The sequence below is a fragment of the Petaurus breviceps genome, unplaced genomic scaffold (genome assembly GCF_028583685.1).
Source record: "Petaurus breviceps papuanus isolate PSGF00001 unplaced genomic scaffold, PetGlider_PUasm1.0 175, whole genome shotgun sequence".
Taxonomy (NCBI): Eukaryota; Metazoa; Chordata; class Mammalia; order Diprotodontia; family Petauridae; genus Petaurus; species Petaurus breviceps.
The window spans coordinates 14404854-14427077 of NW_027185764.1; the positions used below are offsets into that span (position 1 = coordinate 14404854).

Here is a 22224-nt window from a genome sequence, read left to right on the forward strand (position 1 = left end):
CCAATAAGATCACAGAAAGAGGAAAAAGAACTTTCTGTTTCCTGCGTACAGATATACAAAAATACTGCTAACAGTCCTTTTTTTTACATAGTGTGAAAGCAACGGGATAGTTTGGGCTCCTTCAGAGTAGACACTGTCTTACTCTTTTATCAGGACCCCAGCACTTCACCCCATTGTGCTTTTGCCCATAAACACTGAATAAATGCTTTATTTATTTGTTCATCCAAAGAAGTGGGAACAAAAGGAGTGGCATAAATCAGAGGATGATGGAACAGATGATACATGAATGTAGTGGAATATTACTATGTAGCAAGAAATAATGAAGGGGACAGTTGCAGAGAAACCTTGAAGACTTGTAAGTACTGATGCAGAGTGAGCAAAACGAAGAAAACAATTTATGTGATAACAACACTGTCAAAACAAAGGCCTCTGATCAATGTGAGAACTCTGATTAATAGCATTTACCAGAAGACAGACGATGAAGGATGTTACCTCCTGGGGAGGTGAAAATACTGAAGGTTCAGAATGAGAGATACCTTTTTTGGACTTGACCAATGCAGGAATTTCTTTTCCTTAATTATACATATCTGTTACAAGGGTTTTGGATTTCTCCCTTCTTTCAATTGGAAAAGGGAACAAGAGGGAGAGAAAAATCAACTCTTTGGTTAATTTTTTTAAATGTTTCTCCTCCTACAATATAGTTAATCTGACATGGCAGCTACAAATTTAGTATCAGATACTTTCACATCAATTGCAGTTACTAAATCACAAAATTCAATGACACATAGCTATAAAGAGCTATACAAATGTGAGCCAGTATTAAAGATATGGAGGGAGCCTGAGGTAAGAGAAGGTGGCTGGATTTACTCATAAGACTTGCGGTTCAGTTCTCAGCCCAGACACTCACCAGCCATCTGGCTTTCTCTGAACAAATCAACACTTAACCTCTCAAATTCAGCTTCTTTCTCTCTTTTAAGTGGGGATAATATTTACCTCACAAAGCTCTCATTGTGACAAAAGTAGCTTGTAAATCAATCTTAAACCACTATACAAGTTATCAAAAAATAAAGAAAATCCATGTTATAATCTAGCAAAATAAAAATACTTTATCTGCAGTGTGAATGGGGCTATTTAAGCATGAAGTAAAAAGCCCAAGTTAGCAAGAAACCAGGTGATCGCTGTAGTTACTTACCTGGGTACCCTTCGGAGTTCTATCTACTTTGACGCACAAGTAATCGCCATTCTTTTGCCAATGTAGCTTGCAATCAACAACATTAAACAGATTTCTAACTCTGATTTCTTGTCTGGTGGGGAGCTGCATCAAGGTCACCCTAGCAGGAATGTCCTTATCTTCTGGCACCCAAAATGCAATTATGTTACCGCCAGGTGACCAAGAAAAGTCCCTGTGGGAAAAGATGTTATCATAACAATTATGATAATAAAGGAATTATGATTAATTGACAAGAATAACAACTAAAGCCATTTAATCTGCTCTGATAATATAAGACAGTGTGTCATGCTATTAGTTTAAATAAATAATAGAAATATATAAGTCACAAGGCCAGCTGACAGAACATGCAGTAAAAGTAAAGATAGTCTGGGAAAGACTGACATCACTGGACCACAGGCCTAGAGCTGGAAAGGACCTTAGAGGCCAACTAGTCTAACCCCATCATTTTACAGATGAGGAAACTGGACAGAAAAGTCTAGAATACAAATAAACATAGGTGCAAAGGAAAAATTGTGGATGGTATAAAACATTTTATCCACATTTTTTCTTCATAGGACAAGAAGCTATTAAAAAGAACAATTTATGAAGACAAATCATATAACGTATGCAAACATCTCAGAAACATTTCCATATTCAAGCTGACAAGAATATAGACTATAAATGTCTTAGGATGCAATCCTAATCAATGCAGCAAAATGGAAGTAGGATAATCCAAATCTAAGACGATACATACTAGGGTATTCATAAACGATGTTATCAATAGGAACTGCATCTTAATTTGTTATGTTAGGACTGTTGAATTTTAGTTATGAATGATCCTGTAGAACTAACAGCAAGTATGGGAGATGATGAACTATGTTTTAGGGTTTAGTTTGTACCCACAAAAATGAGCTTCTATGAAACTGATTACGCTGGAAACCATGACCTCTTTACAATCATATTCTGTCTGACCTCAGCACAAATACTATTAATGATTCATGACTAAAGCTTCTATAAAATAAAGGGCAGCCTAGCCTAGTGCCTTCTGAAACCATCTAGAGTAGTTACTGAAAAATAATTACTAGGCTTGGCATTAAGTTTCTTCCATTCTCAAAAATACAATACATAGAAGATGTTAATTAATCCCATGATTAAGAAAAAAAATGGTCATTACAGCAAGAATTACTTAAAGATAGAGGACAAACAGGAAACTAAGCTTTCCTTAAAGGAAGAAATCACTTACTTTATTCCAGGGATTTTCAAACTCTTCTTATCCAAAAGACCCATAGACTACAAAGAAAAAGATATAGCTGGATAAAAACATGTCAGAATTACAGTTCTCACAGGAGGGTAAGGAACGATATAAAATATAAATTTAACTAACACTAAAAATATATATAGTACCAGGCCTCAATTAGCTCTGCCCAAGCAAAGGTTAGGAAGTGACACTAATTTGTTGGATGACAGACATTAGAAAATAGTGGCCAGTCTTCAGAGCCTAGAATCCAGAGGATTAACTAAACTGAAAAGGTAAAGGGAATGGAAGTAAATACCATCAAGCAAAATTACTTACATTAAATACTCTATTGCCTATACAAATACAGTCACTTACCGGAGTCTCATAGATGCTGAGAGTATCCATTGTCATTCGGGCAAAAAACTTGCCATCATGACTCCACCTAGGCAAATAAATAGAAATCCAATTAGTTGTCAGTTCCACAATTTTAGAGTCTAATAAAAAGGTCATCTTTGATGCTAGTATTGAACCTACTTAAAAATAGGCCAATGAGCAGAGCTTTCACAGTGAAATCCTCGTTTCTTCTGGCCTGTGAGAATGTCCCATATAATTATGGCCTGAGGGTCATCCTGTGTATCCATCAGAGGGCTAAAGGTCACAAGATACCTAGGAGAGAAAAAAGGAAATTACCACTATATTGAACTTCTCTGTATGTTCGTTCCTCTGATACTCATAACCATACAGTAAGGCAGGTTTTATACACCCCCAAGTTAGAGAGAAAGTTGAGGTTAAACGACTAAGTGGCATAACCACATGGGGTGTGACTGACAGTAACACCCAGAGCCCCAAGAGCAGATTGAAAGCAATATTCTCATTTCAGCAGTTACTACTATTGGATTTCAAGAACTCTAAGCAGGCATCCTTGGTGCTCAATGATACAGCTGAAAGTTTCTCCTTTGAAATCAAGATCACGAAAAAAAGAAATCTAAATAAAATAATGTGTGTGCCCGAGGAGACAGGAAAAAGAAACTCTCATACATCTCTATTAATGTGGAATTAACAAAACTAACAAGGTAAATACAATGATGGTCAGACACGATTCCCATTTAGGCACTTAGCTGGGGAACCTCAGTTTGTAGAGGCCTGACTATTCACATCATTGTTTCGTTTTCTATCTCTAGAGCATCTGTTTTTATTTATACCATGAAAAAAAGAAAACTCCTAAGGCAGATTGCTTCCTTATAACAGAATGGCAAAATAAAGAGGCAAACGTAGTGTAACAGAGTGACAGAGATAGCCCGAGATATGCAATGACTCCAGTTGAATATATCTCTCTTGGCAGGACTACCTATGGTCTGATAAACTCAATCTGGGATTGACCCCAAACCACAGTTTATCTCACAATAATACTCCTATTTTGACCTACTTTATATGCTTGGATAGACCTCTTTGACACTAGTTAGAATGCTCTTGCTATGTACAAACTGTGCCAACACACTAATCATCTCATCCTATACAAACTTAAATGTTAAAACAATACTCCATACTAAAACACAAATAAACTGTCTGAATCAGTCATACTGCCAGACACAAAAGGTGACATCTGAGCAGGTGAAGAATATGGCTATTCTTATTGTGAGAAGAGTAAGAGAAAAGGGATGAATAAGGTACTTAGCTGTTTGTGGTTTGTATAATGAAGGAGGAGACATTAAACAAGCCAAGTAAGCTAAGAGACAGGCTGCGACTAGAGTTACCAATCTGGGAGTCATTTATCATCCAGGTAATAGATGAAACCATGAGATGACGAACAATGTAAGACAATGAAAACAGAAAGAGCAAGCAGGAGATAGAAAACTGAGCCTAAGAGGATATACACAGGCGAAGGGAGAAAGAAGAACCACTGAAGGAAAAAGGATAGAAGAGTGAGAACATTAATACCAAAGAAGCTAAGAGAACAAAAAGTTCCAATGAAGAATAAAGCAAAATGTCAAATGCTAGAGAGGTTAAGATGAAAATTCCCCAGCTGACCAAAAGTCACTGTTTTTAAAGTGACTTTTAATATAATAGTGGGACTAGAAGCCCAAGAGTAAGGGGTTAAAGAATAAGGCAAAAAAGGGGCAGCTAGGTGGCGCAGTGAGTAAAAGCACCAGCCCCAGAGTCGGGAGGACCTGAGTTCGTTCCCACGTCAGACATTTAACTAGCCATGTAACCTTGGGCAAGTTACTTAACCCCAATTGCCCTCCAAAAGGCCAAAAAAAAAAAAAAAGAATAAGGCAAAAAATAAGAACTAGATCAAATATTCAAGAAAAATATAGAAGTTGCTCCTAAATATGCAGGACACTGAACTGACTACTTTTTGACCATGACAGCCTGCCAAAGACCTGAACTTGGCCTTACTAGATCTTTCTACTTTAGATTCAGTTGTTTCTATCTACTTTCACATCCAAACCTTTTCATATAACTTTATCCTCCTTTGCTAGACAAGATATCTCATACTTTCATAAAGAAATACTGAATGAAATAGGAACTGATTTCTCATTTGATAAGAAATGTGCATCACAAGACTCAACAGCACTGAAATGAATATCAGACTTCATAAAGCATACCTTTCACAAGGTGAGAAGTCAATAAGTTGCACCCCCTGGTGGCTGAATCGCTGAATTTGTTTGAATTTTTCTCCCCCCCATAAAGCAATTCCTCTCTGATGGAATGTGGCCAAGTAGGTGCCTTTTGGTGACCAGCGCACATAGGTTTCTGTCCATCTCTGTGGAAATCAATACCAACATTAGCAAATAAAAACTGAGAAAACAACCATATGAAAGGAGAACCACAGAATTAAAGACCACTGCTCAATCCTACTGAATCAAGTACCTTCATTTTTATGACCCAATTTACTTTGGCAGAAGAAAACTATAATGGACAGTTACGGAGTTATAATCTCAAAGAAAGAAAGTGATATCCTTTCACACAACTTTCATAGAATGACACTTACTTAAAAAAAAAAAAAAGGCTTTAAGAAGCATTAAGTATGTTAAGAGCAAGGTCTCTATCCAGAAGGCCAAACTGAAGACAGATGACATGGGTATCCTTTGAGGGCTCTTACAGGTCCCCCTCCTACTGCCCCAGGAGCCCCAGAGCAGCCGACTCTCACCGCTCTTTCTTCAATGGAGACTGGATCCTTCACATCATTCCAGAAGATGGACGTACGATCCCCAGATTCAAAGATGACGCTATACTGATCTCTGCATTCTGCCTCCTCCAGCCAATAGCGCAGGTTTCCCTAGAATAGTAGAGACCAAATGCTTGTTCCATGTCATCAAAAAATTATTTTCAAATTGAATCAATCAAAAATAAATTATCAAATGATCATAGACATCTTTGTTTTCTCTGATGCTTTTGAAGGATTTCAAAAATAGCATTTAGATATGGGGCACTGCCTTTTTAGCCCCTTAGACCTAAACTTAAAAACAAAACACCATACCAGGTCTTTGAAGGGCTGCTTTTCTGGAATGTCCCACTCATCACTGATTGTCATGTATCTGAAAGAGACCATAACCATTAAGCAATGTAATATTAGAGTTCACGGATCACATCACAGAGCTGTTATGAGTATGTTTGTATGAAGAAAACTATAGCCAGAAGTCTGTACTTACTTGTCAAAGTCAGTAAAAAGGTTTACTCTGAACGTGTGCTGTTTGTCAAGCTTGTAGCCATCAGCATTTTTAACAGCATCCAGGGCATGAGCAGGGGAGACATACTCCAGGAAGATATAACTGCATAAATATAAGAAGTGAAAAAAAGGAAAGCATTTGACTCAACTATACTCTTGCATGTGTTGACATATCATTAAACTCTTTGTTACTGGACAGCTAGAATCCTTTTAACATTGTGGATAAAACACAATAAAGATTAGGTATCAGGTATATATGCTCATTCAATATCTTCCATAAGCAGAAAAAGCCAAAGCAGCTAGCACAAATCCCTCAACCAGAACAGAAACTCTAACTTGAAGAATGGAAACACAAAAAATATTCACCATCTCCACAGAGTGTTTGACAAACAGAAATCAAGGTCAATTCATGAATATTAGTATATTGGGTGATTACACGTAAAGTAAGATATTAAAAAGATGTTTTACTCAACATAAGCAATATGCTATTTCACAAAAGAGGAAAATTTCATTATATTACAAAAAGGCTATTGGTCATTTCTCTCAAAATTCAGAAAGTCACCTCGCTGCATTTCTTTTCCCTTTCTCTATTGCTTCATCAAATTTTACAACTTATTTTAAAAAACATTTCATTGTCAGTTTTTAATACTAGTTGCTTTCCCAAAATACCCCCACAAAATACATTCCTTACAATGCAATTGTATCTAACAGTATATACAATATTGCACGTCTATAGTTTTCTACTTCACAAATCCCACCCCACCACCCTCTCAAAAGAAGGGAATCAGTTCTTTGCAACTGGTCCTTGTATTTAACCTGATTTTTAGCGGGGATGATTTCAGACAGAATTCTGGGATGACACAAATTGATGCAGAGTGAATCAAAAGAATAATTTATACAATGACTCAGAAACTCTGATCAAGTTCCGAGAAAGAAACTTGCTACCTGCCTCCTGAAAGGGACAAAAAGACCAGGGTCACAAAGTACAGAATAAGACAAAAATAAATTCATATTCTCTCTCATTCCTTTTGGACATGGCCAATAAAGAAATTTGTATTGCTTGACTCTACGTGCTTGCAAAACAGGTTTTGTTTTTCATTTTAGGGGAAAAAGGGAGAAAAGGTAAGACTTCTGCTGAATGAAAAAATAAAATTTAATTTTAAAAGTTGGCAGAATTACTGGTACCTTACATCTCAATGGCACTGTGAAATATATTCATTTAACAACTGGGCTGTTATGCTGTGCACAAATATTTCTTGCTATTCTTTGTAAAAGTGATCAGGTTTTCTTGCTTATTTAAAAAAAAAAGGCAAAATTGTGTTTTTAGCCTTCCTAAAATTCATCCAACTTGTATTTCTGTTAAAGTCTTTTCTCAGGATTTTTGGTTAAATGCTTGAATTGTAGAATTGTATTTGAATTGTGATGGCAGTAAGACAAAACAGTAACTGGCTTTCTGTAAGTGACCAACCAGTCTACATGATCACAAGACCCACAATATTATTCCTTTTTTCTTTCTCTAGCTGTTTGCCTTGTGGCATACTGATATGGGGGGTGTGGAGGGGGACCACATCCCTGAATTGACCTTTTCCATTACTCACCCTTTAGTTTTTCCATCTTCTTCTGGATAATAATCATTGGTTATTTTCCCAAACTTGGAAAAAATCTTGTGGATGACATTCTTCAGTTTCTCAAGACGGTCAGGTCCTACCTGAGGAACATTGTCCACCACTATTACAGAATCTATTCCATCAGCTTCCTGTGGTCTATCTTTGAGTACATCTCCCAGCAATTCTGTAGAAAGTTAAAGATATGAATTTACCAAAGATGAAAAAAATTCTCATGCATATGCACATGTGCGTGCACGCGTGCATGCGCACGCACACACACACACACACACACACTCTCTCTCTCTCTCTCTCTCTCTCTGGAATACCCCAAATTTAAAAGTCAAAATAATTTATGAATTAATCTGAACTTACTTTTTTTTTATTTTAAGTTCCAAATTCTCTTTCCTACGCCCCACACCCAACTCTCACACCTATTGAGAAGGTAAAAAACACAAAGCCCATATAAATATGTAGTTATTATGTTCTTGAATTAGCCATGGAAGGAAGGAAAAGAGGAAGGAAGAAAGGGAAAGAAGGGAGGAATAAAAAAAAAAATATGCCTCTATCTGCTCTCCCAGTCCACCACCTCTCTATCAGAAAGTGGGCAGCACCTTTGGAATCATGGTTGGCCACTGTGTTGATCAGAGTCACTAACTACTAAGTCTTCTAGAATCCGTCGTCCAGTTACCTTCTGTGATCCAATCTATCGAGTCTGTCATGAACTCTTCCCAGATCCACAGAGATAATTTCCTTCATGATCCTCTAATTTGCTTATGGCACCCTTTATGTCTGAATCATGAACCCACTTGGCGCTTATTGTGATATATGGCTACAAGCTGTTCTACACCTAGTTTTTATCAGACTGGTTTCTAGTTTTCCCAACAGTTTCTGTCAAGTCATTTTGAACAAAAAGATTCCTAATTACAAATAAAGATAGCACACTACTTTTAAGACCTTAAAACATGCAAATCAAGAAATTATGATTGCCTTAAATTCAGTCTCCCATTTACTTTCTCAGAAGGACAGGAAATAGTCATTACATTATATTAACTCATCAAAAATGATGGGAAGATGATAGGAAATGTGATTTAAGAAAGAGAAAATACAAACAGGAAATACAAATATGAACAAGAGCAGAAAAACTAAAATTTTGAATTTCTATAGGCCAATTTCAAATTTTCTCTTGCTATATATAGGAAAAAATTATGTTGCAGCAAAACTATTAGTAAAAATTTATGAAGGTTTGTCAGATGCTACAATGCACAGCCTTTGCTTATAAGGCTTAGACAGCTAGAAATAACATTGTCACTTAGTACGTGGCAAAGAAATACATTATTTTAATTCTCTAATACTGAATAATTTGTTTTTAATTTAATAACAAAAAAGAAAGCATGACAGATACCACCATGCTCCTTATTACAGAATCTTTTATTTTGTCTTTTGGTTTGGTCTTTTATCAGGAAGAGAAGAAGAAAACAAGGAGGGCCCTGGCATACAAGATGAGGAATGCTAAGGTCCATGCTACTTCAACCGAGCTTGTCCCTCCCTTACCAGTATGGCAAACAGTACACAAACACTTTCTTTATAAAACAGATGCATGACGGACAAGGATCAAAAAATGTATTTTTCCCTAAATTATCCAGAGTAGAATTCTTTGTAAAAAGATCAACAAAGCACTATTATTGCATATAGTACATAGTCATATAGTGAAACAAGTACATAACTTTGTTACACAGAATTCTTGCTGTGTAACGTAATCTCATTATTTCTTGACACTTTGACTAGGACACCTGCCTCTTGCTTTTAATTTAGGATAAGACTAAGTCTTGTCAGCCTGGCAATGGGTTAGTCTCACAATATTATTTCTATAAAATTAAATCAGTTTTTGATTTGAGCCAATTTCCACTTAATGTCAATGTACAGCTTTAAGTCCAATGTTGGGGAAATCTTATTTTTAATCAAGGGCACTGACTTATACAAAGTTTGTCTAAGGCTACACAAAAAAAGAACGTAAATTTTATTTTCTATTTTCTAGAATTTTTTTCTTATTTCTAGAAATTCTATTTCCAACTCATCTTAAAAGTACAGGAGACACTAAAATTCATTCAAAAATTATAAGAAGTGCAAAAGGAGATTTCAGCCTCAAATCATAGCTAGTCTAGAGGGAAAAGCTTCATTTCTCAGAGAAGGTAGAATATGGGAAGAAAAAGGAAAAAAGGAGAGAAGGAAGACAGAAAAAAGAAGAAGAGAGAAAACAAACCAGAACCAAAGTGGAATCAAGTGGGGGGATGGCTAAACAAAATGTGGTGTGTAAAAAGTAATGGAATACTCCTATAAGGCATGAAGAAAATGACAAATTCAGACAAAGGAAAATCTATATGAACTCATGTAGAGCTAAGAAAGCAGAAGCTAAAATAAAAACAAGAATAATATAAATGAAAGCAACAGAAAGACATCAAAATTCAAAATAAACAGTTGAGTATTCTTGGTTTTAGGAAAACTCTTTTGGCAGGGTAGTACTACATGTTGCAAAATTCTGCAGCACATACAGACTGGTCGCTGTTAAATATTTTTCGCTCTAAGAGAGAGGATTCTATTAGGCAGGTTACTGGAAAATGACTCCAAGTATAAAAAACAAAGCCAAAAACAAACAAAATGCACCAATAAAACTTTTTGAAAAAGGAGAGATGCAAAAGTAAAGAAAGGCAAGTGTGAGCTTAGCTGATACTTGGAGAGAAGGCTTCAGTGTAATCACCTATTAGTTAACAAGCTTCAAAATAGTTAACCTCCATCCACAGCTCTGAAAATTATTCCAGGACTTCAGAAACCTCAAAAAGCATTATCACCAGGGCTATAGTAGTAGAAAAGACAGTCAGGCAACACTTGATCTTTAATCCTATTAATAGATCTGTGGTCTTAGGGAAGTCATGTCTCTAAGCCTCAGTTTCCTCATTTAGAAAATGGGGATAATAGTATCTGTTGCTCTTACCTCAAAGCATTGTGAGGATCAGGTGATAATTCTGTGAAATGTTTAGTAAATATGCTACAATATCTGAAGAAATGGAAAATGACAGCCTCAAGTAATGCAACATTCTCAATAAATTTCCATATTCAAATTATCTACACTATCCTATAACAGCTTTTTTTCCTTGAAAAGCTTTCCTAAAATTCTACTTCTAGTAGATTAACAGAATGGATTGTTCCAGGGTGCAAAAACAAGTACTGTCCTGACACTACTGAAATGTCAGGTCCTAAGCATAAGTCAAGAATCTCATTAGCTAGCTAGCTACCTGTGTGTTCTGGTACTGTAAGAGATCTTCTTAAACAACAGGGGCCTGCCAAACAATGACATCATTGGTTCCAGCAATAACTTTTATTTAGAAGCTCAGCTTAACAAATTAGTAAACCTATCAAAACTGAGGATATACAATACTTACAATAACATTACAAGAATAATGGCTAGTCACAAACATACTTATCTATACTAAATCTAATTATAATTCTAATTTTTCTTTATTACCTTGAATATTTGAATATACAAAATATCACAAAGGTCAGAAAGACTGGCTGACAATTTCCCTTGCTGTAAATAAATTTCTAAAATTTGGATAGGATGAAAAATATAACATAATACAAATGAAAAACATCAGTTAAAAACAGAATGCAATTTTCTTTATTCCGAATATCCAAATACTCTCAAGACAGATAATAAAAAATTTACCCTTTCAAAAATGATTTCCACGACTATTATTCAAAATGTAAAACCTGATAATAGGAAGTTAAAAATCAAGGTCAAAGAAGACTAGAGAAGTAGAAGATAAAGATGCTACATACCACATTCTCAGTTTTAAAGAAATACCTGACACATTTACCATGTAAAATAATCAAATCCTTGGCCTTATTTTTAAAACTGGCATACTATACAATTAAATTGCCTGTTAAGCCTGCTCAGCTTTTATAAGGTTTGCATCTTACGCAAGTCAGTTTTTATACAGACTGATGCAATTCCTCCCACTTATAAAGACCCAACTATGTCTTATTAAAGCACCTACCATTTTTACAAGTAGTTTATAAGAAAAAAAAGTTAGCAGTAGCTATATGAAGAGAGAACATAGTGGACAGTTTGCCTCAGAGTTAGGAAGACTAGAATTCAACAACATATATCACTAGTGTAATAACCAAGTGACAGTCTTTAACTACTCAGTGATCTAGGCAACTCTAGGAAAGGCATTCATAACTGTATTTCAATCAAATTGGTCTCTTTGCAATCTTATATATTTTATTTTACGAATTTAAAAACATTATTCTGAGAGGGGTCTAAACGCTTTACCAGACAGCCACACGGGTTCATGACCCAAAAAAGTTAAGAACCACTGCTCTAAGACTGATAAGTCACGAGTTGCACAAAAGGTACTAACTTGTATTTGCAGAGAATTTTTTTATCTTAAGAGTCCCCTATATTAATGAAATCACAGATCAAGTTCCTACAAATGTCCTTGATCTTTACAAACACTAATACCTGGACAACATCCTTCAATATGGCTGCAAAAAAAGGAAAAATTCTTAAAAATTAATTGAGTTAAAAAGAGAGACTAGCCTTCATGAGTTAAGAGCAAAACATTTAGAATTAAAAGCTTGACAACTATTTTCTTGACTAAGCACTAGATTCAAAGGAAAAACTGAATGGAAAGGATGTTTGTAGATAAAGACATTGTGAAAAAGTCAAGCTATCAAGAAATAAATCAAGTCTCAAGTTGTTGCTATTAAATGTGTGATTTTTTTAAGAAGGGTCAATGAAAAGATCGAATGAAAAACTACACAGAATTCTGAATATTTGGTATAAGATGTGTAGAAGAGAAAACACACATGATCTGGTCACAACTAGCAGTTTCTCTGATAAGAATAATAACTAGCTAACATTTATAAGGCATTTTATAGCTTGCAAAGTGTTTATTCAAAACATTCACACTAGCCATTTAAAGCACTTAACTAGAGTGAAGTTACTAAAATAATAAAAACCCTACCAAAAAAAAAAAAGAACAGGAGATTTGGTGCCAGGGGACCTGTGTTCAAAGGACTCTTTCCAATTTTTTTTTCCATTTTTCATTTCCGTTTTTCCAGGCATATGGAACAAGGCCTTACAAATAGCAGGGCCTTTTCTGTAGAAAAAGGTTGGACCAGACGATCCACTAAGCTAGTGTGCCAGGCCTGGAGTCAGGAAAACCTGAGAACAAATTCAAACTCGTGACACTTCCAAGCAAGGCACTTAAGCTGTCTGCCTCAGTTTCTTAAACATTAAATTAGGATAACAGTAGCTTTAATCTGCCAAGGCTGTTGTAAAGAACAAATGAGAGTGACATATGTAAAATACTTTTCAAACTAAAAGAGATAAATGCTAGCTATTATAATCTCTAAGGTACAGTTCTACATGCTAAATCCCTTTAAGCCAAAGGTTATTTCAAATCTAAATTGCTCAATTCAACAATTATTTTGCTATGCTAGCTACAAATTATTTGTCAATCTGCATCTACACCTTGAATTAATTCATGAATATTAAAAATGTGTTATGAAGAATTCCCGTTTCCTGTATTTCAACTGCAGCACCAATACTATGGAACTGAAATTAGTTTTTTAGTTTTAATTCAATGAATATTCTTTTAAACTTATAAGACATCAACAATTTTGTACAATTTTTATTACATATTTCTGCAAAAAAAGGTTTATGATTATTTTTTATTTTAGTCAGTGTAATAAAAGAGCGACAGATTTAAGGAACACAAGATATGAGTCTGAATTCTATTTCTGCTACTAATTAAGTGACTCTGAGAAAGTCATTTAACCTTTTTGCATATCACTTTCCTCAGCTATAAAATGAAAGTGTCAGATTATAAAGAAAAACAACTTTGGAAGGCTTTAGAACTCTAACAAATGTAACAACAAATAGCAATTCCAGTGGGCCAAAGATGAATAGATGTGTTGGGACTTAAAATGAAGATACATCCATCTTTTGGGCATGGCCAATGTGGGAGTTTATTTTGCTTGGCTATGCATATTTGTTACGGAGTTTTGATTTCTTCTTTTTTTTTTAACCTGGAGGGAGGTGGAAAAGAAAATAAAAGCTTGTTAATTGGAAAAAGTAACCAAAAAAAGTTAAAGCTGTCCAATCAGGAGAAAATGAGAATGCTGGATTTGATAATCTCCCATCATAGAGTAACTGCTAGAAGGGATCTCAGAAATAATGAAATTGAAGCCCATAGAGGCAAAGATGCCTCATACCAAAGAGATTATTACATTATTGGCAGATTTGGAATTTGAATTTGCCAAAAAGAATCAGAGATCTAGAGCTAAAAGAGACTTTAGGAGCCATCTGCTCCAACCCCCCATTTGATGGATAGAGAAACTAAGGCCCTGAAAGGTACAATAATTTACTCAAGGTAGAAAAATAAATAAAACATAGGTGGGATCTAAACTCAAAACCTGCACCCTTACTTTCTTACTCTCCCCTTCTAACTCTTAAGTACTACAATCTGTTCTCTGTTGTAGTTTCTTCAACCTGTAAAATGGGACTATTTGTACCTATATTTTTATAATTCAAATTTATGTAATTTATATTAAGGAAAGCACAAAATCCTATATGAATATCAATTATTACTATAACATACATTATTTATGGAGCTTAAAAAGATTATTAATTAAAATTAAAAAGATTCTCTTAAAAAGAGAACCAGATTACCTAGGCAGATACTGACAGCTTGCTGCCCCTTTACAATTCTACTCCCTACCAGTTGTAGGAATAACTGAGATCAGTGGGTTTTCTGTGTTATTGGTTAAAATCTTAACTAAGTGGAAGGTGAAATTTTTAAAAAGTCATAAAAATGGCCCTGCTCTGAGGTTCCCTGAAAGAGAAGCATCTGTTATAAAATCCAGAGACTTAACAATACATACAATTATCTGAAAGGAGATGAAACTTACCCGTATTTCTTGTAGTCAGAGCCCTGTGAGTAAAATACATAATGTATTTAACCTTTTTTGTAGAAAGAAAGTAAATTTCTGGAACACTGATCTACTTTGTTTTGGACATTTTTTACTCAAACCTGTGTAGAACAATAGCATTTTTAAGTATCTCCTTCTCTTCCTTTTCTCAAAAAAAAATGAGAAAAAAAATTACAACATGGAATAAAGCTTCCATTTTTATGGAACTTAAAAGAGTTGGAAAAAGTGTTGCATGTGCATGATTTTATTTGATACTCACCACTGTGAAGTATGTGATGAAACTATTCTTATGTTACAAATGAAGAAACTGAGGCTCACACAAGAAAAGTAACTTGCTCAGGTCTTCCAGACTCTTCTCCCCACGCCACCCCATCCCCCAACCTTTCCTATCCATTCATTATACCCATATAGTTGCTCTACCCATAGATATCTGAATAAATCTGTTAAATAGAGAAAAAAAAATAATGGAATGAAACTTGTAGTCAGGCTCAAATGCTGGCTCTAAACCACTGAAATACTTACACTTCTGAAACTTGTATTTAAAAAAAATGAAATTGACCACTGTATTTCAGTATGATCAATTTCCTTTGTCACTTTATGAAACATTATGTCTAAGTTTCACCAGCCTGCCAAAGGAGTTCAAGGCACAAAAAGAGGCACTTTGTAACCTTTGGTCGGTCACTTACATGCCTCAGTTTCCTCGTCTGGTGATAATTCTTCCGAAACCCTGGGTTATAGGCAGGAAAGGTAAACAGGGACCACTGTTATTATGCGATCATTCCAGACTCCGCTTCTCATCCCAAGGTAGGGGTCGGACCCGCCCCTCCCTGGGGCTCCGTGCCCCCCACCCCCAGCCCCGGCTCTCACCGTCCTCGCTGATGTCGTCCACGAAGCCCTCGGGGTCGCTGAAGGAGATCTCGTCCTCCTCGTTGCCACTCTCCAGGCGCCGGGGCTCGGCCTCGGCCTCCTGGCCCTGGTCTTCCTTCTCGCCCCCGGCCTCCTCCTCCTCCTTCTCCTTCTCCTCTTCCTCCTCTTTCCCTCCTCCGTCCTCCGCCTTCTCCTTCTCCTCCCGCTTCTCCTCCTTAGCCGCCGGGGGCTCCGCCTTGGGCTCGGGAACCTTCTCAGGTGGCTGCGGCTCCCCCGGAGGTGGGGACGACGGCGGCGGCGACCCGGCTGAGGTCGGTTCGCCGGCGGCCTTCTCTACTGCGGGCAGCTTCGCGATCGCCTCGGGCTCCGGCCCGGGCTTGGCCACCGTCACCGCGGCGGCGTCCTTTTCCCCCTTCTCCTCGGGTACGAGCACGGAGGCGGCCGCCGCCGCCTGCTGGGCCTCGGGTCCCGCAGGCCGCTCCGGTTCTTCCTCGGCGGCCTGCTGCTCCGGCTCAGCCCGCTGCTCGGCCGCTTCGGGCACCGCCACGTTCTCCGCGTCCTGCATGGGCCTTGGCGCCGCCGCTCAGCTCTCGTTGCTCCCCTGGTTTAGCCACCACCAAACTTCCGACTCTACCAGCTGCCACCGCGGGGCCCGCCGGCTCCTACTCCCAGGCCATGTGCGCCCAACCTGGGGGAAGGACCGAACCAACGGGCCTACGGCGAGGGGGAAGGTCCCACGCCCTCGTGTGCCACGACGTGCTTGTAAGAGCTCAGAGCTAGGGAGACGCGTTTGGGAGTGTCTCAGAGACTTCTATTACTGGCACAAGAAGAGGGATTTCGGTCTTCGATGCCGCCTCGTTCTTTAAGTCAAATACTCTCCAACTTTGGGCCCCCCATTTTTGCGAAAGAACTTGGTTCAGTCCAACATGGCAGTCACTCTCGCTGTGTCCCGTTAAGCGCTACGTTAACAGCCAGAACCATTTTGGAATCTCAAAAGGGGAGGTAGAAGTTCCCTTCTTGAAAAAACCAAAAGAAAAAGAAATGTGACCCATTAATCAATTCCGGAGAAAATGTAAAGTTCATGAAAATTCTTAGATAGTGTTCTATTAACTTCTAAACGTGTAGTTTACCAAGTTATAACCCAAATACCCCCTCCGCGCCCGACACTTTTAGACTTGTCTACTGACTAGGCAAAGAAATGGACAAGTCCAAAGTGGAAAAGAAATTCCGGGCGGGACGGAGAGGCTCGATCCCTGGATAAGGAAGCTTCACTGAAACAGTTACACCGGTGGTGGTTCTCCCTGTCCTCTAACGCTCCCTGCGGCAGCCTTGACCCCCTAGCTTTGCCCCCACAACCGATGGTTTCTCTGGAATGGAACGACCCATACGAGACTTCCTCCCGAGGAGCCAGGCGACCTGGGGCGCTCTGCTCGGGCGGGCCCCTGGGCGTAGCTGCGGAGGCCGTGATACGGGCCGGGAGGACAGGAAGCCGCTCTTTCTAAGGGTCTCCGCGAGGCGTGGGAGGTTAGCCGGGGGCAGGGTCCCGCCTCGGGGTGTAGGGCCTTGGGCAAGTCATTTAACGTCCATGTGACTCCCAGCGCTGGAAGGGGGGCGTTTCCTCTGCTGGAGTTTCTCATTCTCAATGAAATCTCGGGTCCGGCACCCCCTCCACCCAGGTGTGCGGCAGGGGGTGTCCGGGGACCTTGGACGGAAGTATCGTGGTCGGAGAATGTGAGCTCCTTGAAGGCAGGGTCTGCTTTTGACCCCAGCGCTTAGCACAAAGTTGGCACGTGGTGATAGTAGTAATAGTAGTAGTACTGGTAGTGATAGTGGTAGTAGTAATAGTAGTAGTAGCAGCAGTAGTGATTTATATAGCTCAGCAGTAGTGATTTATATAGCTTACTATGTACGGGGCTCTTTACTTTCCAGTTATCTCATTTGATCCTAATGATGATAATAGCCAGCATTTACATAGCCCCTACTGTGTGCCAGGCACTGGGCTAAGCACTTTCCAATTATTATCTCATTTGGTCCTCAATGATATGATAATAGCTAACATTTACAAAGCACCTAATATTTGCCAGACACTGTGCTGAGTGCTTTTTGTCACATTTGATCCTCACGAGAATAATAATAAAAACGTTTCTGTAGTGCCAGGGTGGTGGGGCAGTCTAGGTGGTACAGTGGATAGAGCACTGGGTTTGCAATCGGGAAGACTTATCTTCCTGAGGTCAAATCTGGCTTCAGACACAGTAGCTGAGTGACCCTGGGCAAGTCACTTAAGCCTGTTTGCCTTATTTGTAATTGAACTGGAGAAGGAAATGGCAAACCACTGCAGTATTTTTGCCAAGAAAAACCGAAATGGGGTCACACAAAGTTGGACAGGACTGAACAACAACAATTACATTTGACCACGATAATAATTTTTTTAATTTTGTATAGTGCCCTACTATGTGCCAGGTACTAGGCTAAATGCTTTGCAATTATATCATTTGATCCTCATACCAACTCTGGGAGGTAGGTGCTATTATTATCCCCATTTTACAGATGAGGAAACTGAGGCATACAGGTTAAGGCCAATCCAATAAACATGGTGCCTACTGTGTGCCTATTAAGCAAGTACTTTGTGCAGAGGCACTGTGCGAGTGCTGGGGATACAATTAATAAAAAGGCAGTTCCTACCCTTGAAGATTTTATAGTCTAAAGGGAAAAACAGCCAACCAAAGGGGGAAGGAGAGGGGGAGGGGGTACCCTGAGCTGAGGGGTCTTGTTCTGTAAAGCGGAATGAGCAGAATCCATTTTCTGTCCTCTATAAAAAGGATGGCTTTGCTCCTTGAACACGTTTTATTTAAACCAGCAGAGAAACACTGTTTCAGAGCAGGGTCAGTATACGGCTATTACAAGAGAACTATACCCTTTAAGTGATTTGTATTAATATTATATGTAGTTGTTTAAAGAGCTCCAGGATATGCATGCTCTTCCTTATAGAAGATGGATATAATTGACCTCTCAAAGATATCCTTAACTTATTTTAAAATCTCATTTAGATAAAGACTTCAAAAAATATATTCTTACATTACATAAAATCTGTTTTTCATTTATCATTTCAGTAAAAGGCATTCAAGCTGTAAAAATATCATAACCTTCATGAACTGATAATGATCAGATTAAAAATTGTCAATTTCAGCAATGCGTCTAGGTTTTGATGGGAGTACTTCGTTATTTCATAACTGCTAGTTAGGAACATTTCTAACTATAAGTGTAGAAAATCTTAAACATTAGCATACTTTAAAAAAGTTTATACTAGTGAAAGTGACGATTAAAGATCTGAATAAGCACCTCACAAAAGATCATCATTTTCTGCAAAAACTTTTTCTTTATGCAACTTATCCCCATTTTTTAGCCCAGAATATGGTTTCCTTTCAGAATAAATGCTTAGTAGGGCTTTATACATAGTTTACTGTGTTTTTCAAACCTTCTAAAGAACCTTGATCTGGAACATTATCATAAGTGAGAAGCTAGCCTATTAGATTTATATGTATTGTGGTAAACATGCTTTAGGGAAAGGAAACTTAAAAACATGTTTAATCTCTGTTTCTAAAACAATAAAAAAATTTAATTAGGAAGAATAAAATAAAGGAAGACTTCAGGGGAGTTAGTACTCTGCCTTCAGTCCTCTAATTAGAGAGAGAAGAAGCTGAGGGAGGTGGTCAATCAAGACTTAAGTTAAAAAGCATGGTAGTGAGTTTAGAAGTGATGAACTTAGCCTAACAGGGTCATCTTGTTCCTTGGAAACAGGCCTAATGCAAAGTGAAAAGTCAAGTGACTTGCCTCAGGTCACATGCTAATAAGTGTCTGAGGCTCAGATCAGATCCCCAAACTATCCTATGAGCCACCTGTGATAAGTGTCTGAGGCTGAAATTAAAATCAAGTCTTTACAGTACAGATCCCTAAACTATCCCATGAGCCACCAGTCTGCCTCCTCACTTTACTTGATTTTTTTTATGTCATGAATCTCTGGTAAAGTCTATAGACTCCTCAGAATGATATTTTAATGCTAAATTTCAGCTAGAAGTTACTGAAAATAAAGATGTACTTTTTTTTTCTCATCCAAATTCACAGCCCCCTGAAAGGAACCCTTCCCCAGGTCCTGTGAGAGGACTAAAAGCCAACTAAGCATTATGCTCCTGCAGAGCCCTGGATTGAGGCAGCTAGGGCCATCTAGCCCAATATTGGGTATGGAGTCAGAAAGACCTGAATTTTAAATCCAGTCTTAGAAGCTTACTGGTTGTGTGACCCTGGGTGAGTCACTTAACCTCTGTTTGACTCAGTTTCCTCAACTGTAAAATGAGGGTTATAACAACACCTACCTCACAGGATTTTTTGATTAAATGAGATTAAGATTTGTAAAATCCTTAGTACAGTGCCTGGCACATAATAGACACTACATAAATGCCAATTATTATTTTTTGTTATACCATTGGATGAAATTTAAAAAAAATAGAAACACCTTTTTTCTTGTTTCTGAGGATATGCTTTTTTTCTGGAGAAAGGAGGTTGAGGGCAGTCCATGTTGACAAGTAGCTTTTATGTTACCTTACATGGTCCTCAGTAAATAACTGATCCACTAAGGGTATTGATCCTAGCATTCAAGTGAGAGAAGCCCACTTCACAATCTATCCACCAGCCAAAAGTCTGAGACTCTTCCCTTTCCCCTTCCACTTTATGTGGCTACTTTTGCATCCAGGCAATGAGGAAATGATGTCAGCAGCGTGAGCCCTTAGTCTCCTGAGCAATCAGATTTGTCTAAATACATTTTTAAGGACAAGCTAGTCTGACATGCCTAGAATCCCACAGGGGTGCTGCTGGGACCCTGAGGGAGGGATGTAGAAAGCCTTGTTCTGGAAGATCTACAGAAAACTTGTGGTATGCTACTTCCCTTACAGTACCTTATGGGTAAGCTAAACTGATCTCTCTTGCTGCTTCTCATGCATGAAACTCCATCTTCTGTCTACATGCCTTTGTCCACCATCGTCACAGTGTGTTCTCTCCTCACCTGCTCTTAGACTCTCCAGCTTCTTTGAAAATTCAGCCTCAGTTTCCTTCTAGGGCAGCTAGGAGGTACCGTGGATAGAGTGCCAGGCCTGCTCATCTTCCTGAATCTAAATCTAGCCTCAGACACTTCCTAGCTGTGTGACCCTGGGCAAGTCACTTCACCCTGTTTGCCTCAGTTTCCTCATCTGTAAAATGAGCTGGAGAAAGAAATGGCAAACCACTCTAGCATCTTGGCCAAGAAAACCCCAACGGGGGTCATGGAGAGCCAGATATAACTGAAAAGACTGAACAACAAAAAACATCTATGTGAAACTTTTCCTAATCTTCCCAGCTGCAGGTGTCTTCCTTACCTAAGGTTTTCTTGTACATATTTTATCTCTATTTTTGTATGTTCATATCTCCTTTCCCCCTCTCCCCCAGATGTAAGCGCATTGAACAAGGACTGTTTCTGTTGTATCCCCAGCACAGTGTCTTGTTCATAGTGGGTGCTTAACAAATGCTCATTTTAAATTGGTCACTCAGCCAGCATTTATTAAGCATTTACTGTGTGCCCAGCAATGTGTTAAGTGCTAGGGACACACAGAAAAGCCAAAACAAGTTCCTTCACTACCCTCATGGTTGACAACTTGCGAGTAATTATGTACATACAAGATATATACTGTCTCAATGGAAGCTTTGGAGTGGGCAGGACTAAGAAAGGCCTCCTGAAAAAGCCAGGGTTCTATTCTAAGAGGCTTGAGTGGAGGATCCTAGGCATGGGGACAGACAGGCAGCAGTGTGGGGTATGATGTGTGAAGAATAGCAGTTGGCCAGCAGAGCTGAATCATCGCTCTTAAAGCTTAAAACTGCACTGAGACTCATGGAACACGCCCTTCAGATACTGAATTCAGCAAGTTCTGCTTGTTGGTGTTTCCCTCTAAACCTTCGGTTCTCAACCATGCATTTGTTAAAATTTTAAATAATATTTTCCCCAATTACATGGAAAAAAATTTGAACATTCCTCTTTTTTTCTAAATCTTGACTTCCAAATTTTCTTCCTCTGTCTTACCTTCCCTTCTCTGACGTGATAAGCAATTTGATATAGGTTATAACATGTGCAGTCATGCAAAACATTTCCATATTAGTCATGTGAAAGAAGACACAGACCCAAAGGGGTAAAAAACATGAAAAAATAAAGTAAAAAATAGTCTGTTTCAATCTGCATTCAGACTCCCTCATTTCTTCCTCAGGATGTCTGTCATTCACTGGAGGGTGGAGGGGGAAGAATAGGGGTTAAGTGACTTGTCCAGGGTCACACAGCTAGTAAGTATCTGAGGCAGGATTTGGACTGGGGTCCTCCTGACTCCAGGGCTACTGCTGTATCCACTGCACCACCTAGCTGCCCCACTACCATGCATTTTAAAAAATGTCATCATCAATGATCTTCTCTTTCTCTGATTTTTTTTTTTGCATTGATGACCAATTCTCTGCCCTCTAAGAAAAATAAAACCTTTCCTGTGACAATATTAATACAAAATAATAATAACTAACATTCACATGATGTTCACTGTGCTAAGCACTTTACAATTTTTATCTCATTTGATCC

General features: G+C 38.4%; 2 protein-coding genes across 5 annotated transcripts in view; one reads left to right on the plus strand and one right to left on the minus strand.

Moving 5' to 3' along the window:
• Positions 1-16293, minus strand: part of EIF3B (eukaryotic translation initiation factor 3 subunit B) — a 29778-nt gene extending 13485 nt beyond the window's left edge. For both annotated transcript variants that reach the window (XM_069084794.1, XM_069084795.1), the window contains exons 1-10: positions 15585-16293; positions 7716-7908; positions 6101-6220; positions 5929-5986; positions 5599-5727; positions 5054-5211; positions 2982-3113; positions 2823-2889; positions 2454-2500; positions 1193-1403 (exon numbers count right to left, since the gene is read on the minus strand). In XM_069084794.1, the coding sequence (XP_068940895.1) occupies positions 1193-1403; positions 2454-2500; positions 2823-2889; positions 2982-3113; positions 5054-5211; positions 5599-5727; positions 5929-5986; positions 6101-6220; positions 7716-7908; positions 15585-16149 (1680 nt within the window). In that variant the 5' untranslated portion in view covers positions 16150-16293. The remainder of the gene's footprint in view (positions 1-1192; positions 1404-2453; positions 2501-2822; positions 2890-2981; positions 3114-5053; positions 5212-5598; positions 5728-5928; positions 5987-6100; positions 6221-7715; positions 7909-15584) is intronic.
• Positions 16294-16438: 145 nt separating this feature from the next.
• SNX8 (sorting nexin 8) overlaps positions 16439-22224 on the plus strand; it is a 69092-nt gene continuing 63306 nt past the window's right edge. For 2 of the 3 annotated variants that reach the window (XM_069084796.1, XM_069084797.1), the window contains exon 1: positions 16439-17047. In XM_069084796.1, the coding sequence (XP_068940897.1) occupies positions 16957-17047 (91 nt within the window). In that variant the 5' untranslated portion in view covers positions 16439-16956. Of the gene's footprint in view, positions 17109-22224 lie in introns of all 3 variants that reach the window. The other variant, XM_069084798.1, reaches the window with a different exon arrangement.